The sequence below is a fragment of the Neolamprologus multifasciatus genome, chromosome 17 (assembly GCF_963576455.1).
Source record: "Neolamprologus multifasciatus chromosome 17, fNeoMul1.2, whole genome shotgun sequence".
In the NCBI taxonomy this organism is placed as follows: Eukaryota; Metazoa; Chordata; class Actinopteri; order Cichliformes; family Cichlidae; genus Neolamprologus; species Neolamprologus multifasciatus.
In genome coordinates this window covers 10,275,880-10,286,233 of record NC_140455.1, presented here as the reverse complement: position 1 = coordinate 10,286,233, position 10,354 = coordinate 10,275,880, and the positions used below count along the sequence as shown (strand labels likewise).

Below are 10,354 nucleotides of genomic sequence, written 5' to 3'. Positions count from 1 at the left end.
CCTTTCAAAAAGTAGGACTTCAAACCTATTAAAATATGTAACTATATCCAAACACTCAATTTAATTGCCCTATATCAGTCTGTGGCAGGAATAAGGGGCGGGTCCAGGGATCAGCGTTTTCAGACATTTTATTCCCAACACCTCACACCACACACACCTGAGTCCCCGTGTTTTAACCTGGCGGGCGTGATTGCGGATGCAGTGCAGGTGCGTCCGCCCTCATGCACGCCACCGCAGACCACGCCCCACCACACACCCCCATCGCCCGATTGAGGCCGGGGAGTCATCCGGCCGAACCTACTCCCCACCGGTTCCCAACCTTGGAACAGAGCAAAGTCCGTTGCGGAGGCCGCCCACACCTCCAATGGCGGCGAGCCTTGTCCGGGGGTCGGCCACGCCTCCAGCAGCAGCGGCGAAACTGGTCCGGAGGCCGGCTACCCGGCAAGCCGGCACGACCCCGCCGGCCCCGGGAGGGGCTCACTACCCTGCGCATCTGACGCTCCGGGGCAGCTCGATCCTCGACCTCGGGCACAGGTCGAGCAGGCTCCCCTGGCACGGGGACCGCCATCTCCCCTCCCGGTTTCTCCACCTCTTCCGGCTGGAGCGGCTCGTCCGCCGCTGGCTGGGGCGCTGGCGGGAGCGGCTCGTCCGCCGCTGGCTGGCTGGGGCGCTGGCGGGAGCGGCTCGTCCGCCGCTGGCTGGGGCGCTGGCGGGAGCGGCTCCGGCAGCCCCTCCCGCGACTCCTCTTCCTCCAGCCGGCGCAGACCCTCGCGCGCCTCGTCTGCCGCCTCCGGTCGGAGCGGCTCATCCACCGCTCCCGGCAGGAGCAGCCCTTCACCCGGCTGTTCCCCCTCCTCCGGCAGGCGCAGATCCCCGCGCGCCTCGTCTGCCACCTCCGGCTGCTCAGGTGCCCCACGCGGCTCCTCCACCGCTTCACTGTCCTCGGTACACACCTGTGGGGGTGGCGCCCAGGCCCAGAGCAGCGCCGCCAGCTCCCCAATCCGTTGCAGGTGGCGCTCGGACTGGTCCTGCAGCTCAGCCTGCTGGCGACGCACCTCCGCCGCCTGCTCCCGCTGGGCGGCCGCCATTTCGGCCACCCTCTGGGCCAGCTCCTCCACTCCCTGGCTCCGATAAGAACCCACCGTGCCGCCTCCTGGGTTTCGGCACCACTGTGGCAGGAATAAGGCACGGCGGGTCCAGGGATCAGCGTTTTCAGACATTTTATTCCCAACACCACACACACCTGAGTCCCCGTGTTTTAACCTGGCGGGCGTGATTGCGGATGCCGTGCAGGTGCGTCCGCCCTCCCTGCACGCCACCGCAGACCACGCCCCACCACACAGTCCTTACTAGAGGAGTGGTCAGATGTGAACCTGAATTATGCTAGAAGGTTGTTTGTGCCCGAAAACCTCTGAAACAAACATTTGTGTTGCCTGTTTAATTTTGACTCTGTTTTTATTTTGGAAAACTCCTAATAAATTAAAAACTTTTGAGCAAGGTCATTAGATTTGCACTCCAGTAGTTGTATGCTGTATAATAATTTTATCCCGGGAAAAAGAACAACTCAAAGAAATCAATGAAAGAATAATGCATATGCACAAGTGTATTTTAACTCTTAGTAGCAACTGTGAGCCTTATTTTTCACAGATATATTTAAGAATGTTGTCAGTCCTGTAATAAGTGTACTTTCTATATTCACACAATTTAAGATAGAGGTTCTCCAGGGCATCCTGTGCATATACTTTTTTATGAATGTGCTACCATGCTGACATAGTTGTGCAGCTACTGAGTGAGTTGCAGATGTACGTATTCTAGGAAAGTTTTGGCCAACCCTTTCAAGTTGTTGTTTAAGGAATAAGACTTGGTTTTTATGATTAAGGCTACACCAGGTTTAAATCAGGGCTCGTTCTGATGGTTAAATTAGAAGTAAATGGCTGAGAATGCATTATGTCGGTGAATGCCCACACAAAGGTAGCCATACAATCAATACTGTTTAACAATTAAATGACTATGAGCAACGTAACCGGAGTCTCTCACAGTGACCACCCCCTTCAGAGAACTGTCATCAGACTCTGCACTTCCCTTCTCCTTTTAATATTTTAGTGACTTTAAATTCCTTACAGTTTCATGGCCTAAATCTTCAGTTTTTTCTGTTCAGTCTCTTCACAAGTTTCCAAGATAGCAACCTAATATAAATTTATTGTACGCCTGGACGGTGAGTCGCTATCTTGTGGATCTATAATGCAGCATCCAGCAAGTAAACAGACAGCCGTATATTCCAACAGATTTGGGAAGAGCACAACAGAGAGAAATTGTTATTAGTTCATTGTATATGGATAAAACCCTTTACGTTTTAAGAGCAAAATTGGCTGGCTGCCCAGATTCGATCCTCTGGGAGAGTCTTAGGTGTATAAGTCGATGTGAGTACTGTACACCAGAAGAATTCCAACAATAGGTTGCTAATCTAAGTGCTAGGTCACTGCAAATGATGAATTGACTCACTAAAGCCCTAATACTTTTGTTTTTTGTGACTTTTGGGACTCGCGTGACACCATGGCAGTGTCCCAGTTCTACCCAAAAAAGTAGACACTTTGTAATGTGCATAATTAAGTAGCTGCTGTTTGTCACATGCAGATAAAGCAAGTAGGTAACTGTCCTAAGCTCTAATTAATGGTGAGTACAGTGTAATTGTTGCAATTTGTTTTCTTCGGGTTCCACAATTTATAAAACAAAAAAGGTTTCGGGAGCCACACAGTGAGATCCTCCTAATTAAAATAAGCACTGCACCACTGTTCCCATATGTGTATCACCAGATATTTGCCTGAAGCACTACGAACTGTTACATAGCAGGAGCTCTGCTTTCCACTTTGGAGGATGACACCTCTGAGATTCCCCAGGAAAAAAGCGTTTTGTGAGGCTTATATTTTACCGGCACATAACCCAATAACCCTACTAATGCACCCTCGGCCTGTGATTTGTTCTCTTTGTCATCCCAGAAAGTGCAAGAGTAAACACCGCACTGAAACATGAGCCTGGCAGAGGTGGAGGAGCTGCGTCTGCCGCTGCCCTCCACAACCTCGCACCAGGGAGAGGGCGGACAGGCCTTAGGGGAGATAATTGGTATCTCCCTCATTGATGCGAGTAGATTAATGGACCTTTTAAAAAGTTGTGATTGTATTCTTCTAGCTGGCTTGCTGTTTTAAGTTCTTCAAACATAAATAAGTGGTATCAAGTTGTTAAGCGAATACTTTAAAAGCAGCCAACAAACAGCATTTGGAGCAGCGATGCAAATGTTCCAGATGCTTTTTTAAACTTAAATGTGCTAATGGAGGAGTCTTTGTTTTCTTGCCACCATAATACTGTACATGAGCTGATTTTTTTTTTTCCTTCTGTTGTCACCATCTGTGGTGTGAATCATTTATTGCTGCGGTGCTTCTGCACTGCTCCTGGCAGTCGGACATCACCTGTCAATCAGAGTGGATGCTACTGAGGCATCTTCTTCCTCGAAGTTTCCCCTGCTGACTAAATACTTATTTGTAGTGTTGCTCTTTTAATGCTGAAGTTGTGCTTCAGTTTGATAGAAGAATTAGCCAAAAACCTATTACTGCTTTCCAGTGGGGATGAATCACAAAATTCTAGCATTCAAGGAGTAATGCATTTAGCAGTGGCTGCATTCACACCAGATGTTAAAGAAGTTAATTTTATGTGGTTGTGTATTGGGTTATCTCCAAAAGTTGATTCTGTTCATCTGGAGGTAACGTTTTGTGGGAGAAACGTTTTGTCACTCATCCAAGTGACTTCTTCAGTCTCAGCTGACTGCAGGTTTCCCCAATCTTCTAAACAGTACATTTGCATAATGACTGAAACCAGCCCACTGAAGGAACAATGGGCTGGGAGGTCAGTTCCTTAATCTTAATTATGCAAATTCTCATGACCATTGATCAACAACCACTGACCAAAACCCACTGATCAATGGCCATGAGTACAATTCACAGAGAGTTGGGAAATGGCTGCAATCACAGCATTGTAAGATGGCAAAAGATGTACCCTTAGGCCCCCTCCTCGATTCAGAGATGGTCTTTCCCTTTTCACATAAATGGCCTGCTTGAGGCTCAAACCAGCGTTCCTCCCTGTCCAAGATGTGTACATCCTCATCATGGAAAGAGTGTCCACTGGCCTGTAGGTATAAATAGACTGCAGAGTCCTGGCCTGACGAGGTAGCTCTTCTGTGTTGTGCCATCCGCTTCGCCAGAGGTTGTTTCGTTTCCCTGATGTATAAATCCTGGCAATCCTCCTGCACTTAACAGCGTACACTATGTTACTCTGTTTGTGTCGGGGGACCTGATCCTTGGGGTGGACCAGTTTTTGGCACAGCGTGTTTTGAGGTTTAAAAGCCACAGAGACCTGGTGTTTAGAAAAAAATGTGTCTCAACTGCTCTGATACTCCTGATACATACGGGATCACTACAGGTTTTTGCTTAGTCAGCGGTTGTCCTTCTCTCCTGGATCAGCTGGAGCTTTCTTTAGGTGCCTTCCCAGCTTTGACAAATGTCCAGCTGGGATAACCACATTTACTCAGGGCCTTCTTGATGTGATGTTCTTCTGCCTCCCTGACCGCTGTGTCTGTGGGGATGGTGTTCGCTCTGTGTTGTAGCGTCCTAATGACACCCAGTTTGTGCTCCAGTGGATGATGAGAGTCAAACCTTAAATACTGATCCGTATGCGTAGGTTTACGGTACACGTCAGCTTTTAGATGTCCCCCATTACTGATGGAAATCTCACAGTCCAAGAAGGCTAACCTGCCACTTTTCATATCCTCCCTGGTGAATTTGATGTGTTGGTCCACTGAGTTAATGTGATCCATGAAATGTGGTACGTCCTGAGATTTGACTTTCACACAGGTGTCATCCACATACCTGAACCAATGGCTTGGTGGTGTTCCAGGGTAGGATAGCAAAGCCCTCTTTTCCACTTCTTCCATGTACAAATTGGCCACGGTGGGTGAAACTGGGGAGCCCATGGCACACCCATGTTTCTGCCTGTAGAACTGACCCTTGAATGTGAAGTAGGTGGAATGAAGACACAGTTCCAAAAGCAAACACACTTGGTCAGTGCTGAGAGTGGTTTGTTGCTGAGGTTGGGGTCATCCTGTAATCTCTTACGGACTACCTCCAACGCTTCTGTGACTGGGATGCAAGTGAAGAGAGATGTAACGTCGTACGAGACCACGGTTTCATCTGCGTCCATAATGACATCTCTCACCTTCTCAACAAAATCCAGGGTGTTCTGGATGTGGTGTTCAGAGCTGCCTACCATTGGGTTGAGGATCGAAGACAGAAACTTGGAGATGTTATAGGTGACAAAGTTGATCATACAGACAATCGGTCTTAAGGGTGCACCCTTTAAGACCATCTATCAAAAGTTACAGCTATCTTTATGAAGTTGTACAAAAACGCTTTATTTCGCCAAGACAGCTATGGCTTTACTTTGAGTATACTAAACTGTATAGTCTTGTATACCATTTGACCAAACTGCATACAAATGCATCAGCGTTAGCATTTTGACTACTGCCATGTTTGATTGTTTTGGAGACAAAACTGGCCATATTTAGACCAGGAGTGAAGCACTATCAGCCGTTTCTAAGAAGACTGGTTAGCATACAGAGGGCTGTAATGCACGGACAGATGTTTGGAAATTAGTGCTACTAGTGGAACAAAATGTTAAAATCATAGCCATCTGAATGGTCTGTGCCATGAAACAGTCCGTATCGTTTTTCAGATAATTCCATTAAAGGAATCAAAGGAGCTCAACAGCACATACATAGTAGCTCCGGTTCACTTAAGTGAATTATTTCGAGGCCACGTGGACATACATGTCAAAGCAGTCAAACCTCTAACACCGAGCCTTAGTACCATCCAAATGCCTGAGTATTAAAAAAGAAAAGAAAAGAAACACATTTACTATGTAAACACATTTGTGTGTGTGTGTTTATTGTAAATGCAATGAAGTTGGGCGTTTTAACTTTACAATGTCTAATAATGTTTAGTCAGCTCTCAAGTGGATACTAGAGCAGCTGCACTTTTTGGCACATCTATGTTGGCATTATTTCTTTTTTACACCTTTGTGGGTTGGTATAGACCACTGTCTATGACCACCCACCCAGTGATTTGGCCATAAAGCTGTGCAGGAGGTGGGACTGAAAGGGCTAAAGGTGTGAATCACTGGCCCTCATGAAATAATATGGGAAGGCGTGGTGAAGAATGCCAGGGAACTGATGGGGATTTTACAGGCAGCTCTTTCTCTCATTTGGAAGATACCATTCCTTTTTGTGTTGTCTGACAGTTCAGTGTTTAGTTGACCAATGTGGCGAGCAACAGCAACTTAAGACCAAGCACTGCGTGGGTTGGCCCAAATGTCAGGAGTGAAAATAGCTGAGCATCACCTGTATGTAGTGAGGGGCCAGTTTGTCCAAGTCCACTTTCCTTTGTATCGATGGTAACTTTGTATGACCTTTGAACATAATATGGACTGCCAGACTTTCAGATTTGTGAAAGAGAGATAGGATCGCATTTTCTACAGGAGCCTGTATGCAGTGGACCCTATGCTAAAATGTGAAAAGACACAATGAAAAGACACATTAAACAACCTCTAAACGATACACTTAATCACAGCTGATCTTGTCTTCATATTGTATGATTGTGTGTTACTTTATTTGGAATGCATTAATTTTCCTGTTGTTTATGGCCCTCATAGTAAATACCAGCAATTTTCTATGCATGAATAAAAGAAACCTTGCATTACATTTTTACCACCATGCTGTACAGTTGGCATGAGGTTCTTCTCCCGAAAATCTGTCTTTGCTCTGTGCCAGACATATCTACTGTTACTGCGGCCAAATGACTGTCTATTCGTCTGCCCATAGCACGTTTTTCCAAACGGCCTCATCTTACTATATGTTCACTGGCAAACTGTAATTTTTCCTATAATGGTCTTTTTGGATAACACAAAATTTGTCTTGACACACTATGCATGCACTTCAAATGTGTGCAATACTAGATTGGGTTCTGAATGTACATGTGCATATTTTTTGCATATTTAACACTTGGAACATGCCACAGAGAAATGACACTCATGGTGCTAAAATGTTTTTATATTTTTCTCAGTAAAACTAGCTTAAAATCTACATAAATGCTTAACGTTATTATATATTAAAATAAATGCCTGCATCTTCGAAGAAGAAGATGAAAAAAATATTTTTGCTTCTCAAAGTTGGGAAGTTGTCATGTTACAGTAACCAAAAAAGTGAAGAAAAAAAAAGAATTCAGTGAATTAAAATCTAAATATTACACAATAATGACCTTACAACAAATATAGGTATTATGGTAGAAATTTGGTAGAAATGTATACGTAACGTAACATCTATAGCTGTTAGTGAAAGTGTTTAGCTGCATGCCTGTTATGTGGTGAGGACAGTGGTCAGGATCCATTCATTGTCTACAGAGGTCACAGCACAGTCATTCGGATGGCCTCTGTGTCAGCTGATGGAGGAATCCAAACAGTGTGTTGAACTCAAATGTCAACTGCATGATGAATTCTATCGACAAGGATTATGGACACATTCCACCAGCTAGCAGTTCGATATTCAGTTCACAGAAACACCTCTTTGCCGTGGAATATATGACTTTTCAGTCAGAAGTAAGTCAACTCCTTTCCGCTCATTTCCTGTTAACCCATAAAATTCTTGGAGCCAGGTATGGTCGCACTGTGGCCCAGGAAGTGCAAATGTGAAACTTCTTGCTGCAGTGCTGCATAAAGTGGGTCAAAGTACACTCACTGCGTTCCCTCTGAGTCTTAATAAGCTCTCTGGGTTTATCCATACTATTGTCCAAACACCTCACATTCCCAGTGATGACTGATTGAACAGCACCAGCGCTAAAATTCCATTGTTCCCTTTGTAGCTCATTCGGGATTACAGACCTCGCTTCTGGCAGTAGAACTGTCACCATGATCAGCTGGTGAAGATTTGTCATGGTATTATGAAGAAACAGCACTATTAGAGTTGCAAAACTCGATTTTATGAGAGCTTTGAAACAAAAAGTAATCCTTTCACCTTTGCTTGAAAAAAACAAACCTCACTTTATCAGGTGGAACAAAAGAAACAGAAAAAAAAATACAAACCATCACAAAATAATAAATTTTTAATAAAATAATAATAAATTGTGAACAAATACATGTTCCTGTAAAAATTACTTTCTGATTACGGTACAGACCATAGGAAGAAAAGCTAATTAGCCCTAGTTAAAGACACATTTTTGCATACATGCTATATTTCCTACACAGACTGCTGCTTGGGTATAGCACTGGCCAAGACAAGGATGCCATGGATTTACTGCTTGCATCTTCTGCCGAAGCTACAGCTTTTATTGATTTCTAGAGTTATTTAGTTTACCTGCTAGGAAGTCAGGGGTCAGATTGAAATGATCCATGGAGCAGTTCCCAGCCCAAGACTTATTTTTCAAATGCTCTATAAGGACCTTTTTTTAAAATAAAGAACTAGAACTGGAAAAGAAAACTTAACAAACCAAACCAAGAAAGACAAATGCCCCAAATTTCACCAGTAACATCTAAGTTTCAGAAACAAATTTGTTATACATTATAGTAAAAAAAATGCTACAGCTGGTACTGGTAATTAAGTTTCTATTTACTATGGTGTCATGTTCTGCTGCAAAGGATATGACACCATTTTGTTCTTTCTCTGGCAATGTTTTGTTTGCATGATTTTAGATATTTAGATACCTAAAAATACATGATCTTATGCATTAAAATAAGGGAAGTAATCTGGCAAATCAGGACACTTCTATTGTTTAAACTCTGGGGAAAAAAAACCTCTATTCCCTCCTCAGCATTTTCATGCTGCTCTGCTGCATTGTCCTAAAAAAAGGTCAGAAATCTGTAAATTTGGGCGTCAGCACTTTAACAACATAGAGCAAGCACGTGCACAGGCACAAGATTCAAAGTAAAGGAAAAGTGTCTTAGGATATATATACTGAAAATAAAGTTCATAACAGCTTTGAAAAGGCTTTTTTAGATTTTAAAGTTTATTGTAATATGTGTATGACCACTTATGACTGGAAAAATTATACCTTACCCTATTATATTGCATTAACTGTTCTGCTGCTAGTGATCCTTTCATCCAGTGTCCATTATATAACAAGGTCTATACAAAGGCCATACAACAAAAGCTCACGTCTACAGAGGGCTCTTCAAAGTGCTAACAGGACTGGATTTGTTTATCTAGGCCCTGGCAGGTTGGATGTCCAGCAGTTCTCCTGCTTTGTGGTGTGTCACTGTCAAATTACATTTATAAATAGATTTTGGCTCAATGCTGGCACCACCCCATCCTCCTTGAGTTCTGGCTGGAATCTGCCATCTGTCTAAAACTATTAGGGAGAAATAATACAAGTGAATTGTGTTGAGATTAATGAAACTAGCTGGCTTTTGAAATCAGAAGAAGAGTTGTGGGGGTGCTACACTGATGACGCTTGTTTAAACCATGTAGACTGCATAAAGTTAATTGTATTATTAGTCAAGCTAAGATAATCAAGCTATTACTATTATTATTACTATTACTATTAAAACACAATACATTGTTATACAGTTTTAAAATAGCAGGGGTGTGTAGTGACTTTTGCTGAAAGGCAAAGATGATAATGAATTGATTTCGTGCTAACTAGAACATGCTGGTGGAGCCTGCACCTGCTCACCTTGCCTGTTTTATTAAACCAGCCATAGCAGAAGTTAACCTCTCGAGGTTTTGCTTGCTAAAGAGCTAAAGGAGATTTTAAAAATATTTTTCACACTACTCCAATTTCTCTGTATCACACATGTTGGTTGCTGATCACATGGGGGTGAAAGCAGAGCCACTGGCAGTTTGTCTGGCACACTAGTCTTACATCACCAAGGATTTAAGACCAGGTGACACAGACAGCTCAGCGTTCAACAGCACAATACCAGACAGCCTCACCACCAAACTGGACCACCTTCAGACCCCCCCTGCCACCTGTTCCTGGATGAAAGACTTCATCATAAACCAGCTTCAATCAGTCCTAATCAGGCCCCACTGTCACTCAGCACCAGATCTCGATGGAGCTGCTTTCTCAGTCCCCTACTTTACACCCTGTACACATATGACTGTACACCAACCCACCCAATCAACGTCATTTCCAAGTATGTCAATGACAACATTGTAGTTGGGCTCATCTATGATGGAGATGAGAAAGAGGTAGACAACTTGTTCTGCTGGTGCTCAGAAAACAACCTGATGCAGAATATCTTTAAAACAAAAAGACAGTCT

General features: G+C 43.9%; 1 protein-coding gene across 1 annotated transcript; it reads right to left on the bottom strand.

The window, feature by feature from the left end:
* Positions 1-283: 283 nt before the first annotated feature.
* LOC146498961 (uncharacterized) lies at positions 284-9,600 on the bottom strand. Its single transcript, XM_085138252.1, has 3 exons — positions 8,251-9,600; positions 624-8,067; positions 284-523 (listed from the first exon to the last, which is right to left on the bottom strand). The coding sequence occupies exons 2-3, from the start codon at positions 1,218-1,220 to the stop codon at positions 284-286; spliced, it is 837 nt and encodes a 278-aa protein (XP_084994378.1). The 5' UTR covers positions 1,221-8,067; positions 8,251-9,600.
* Positions 9,601-10,354: the final 754 nt, after the last annotated feature.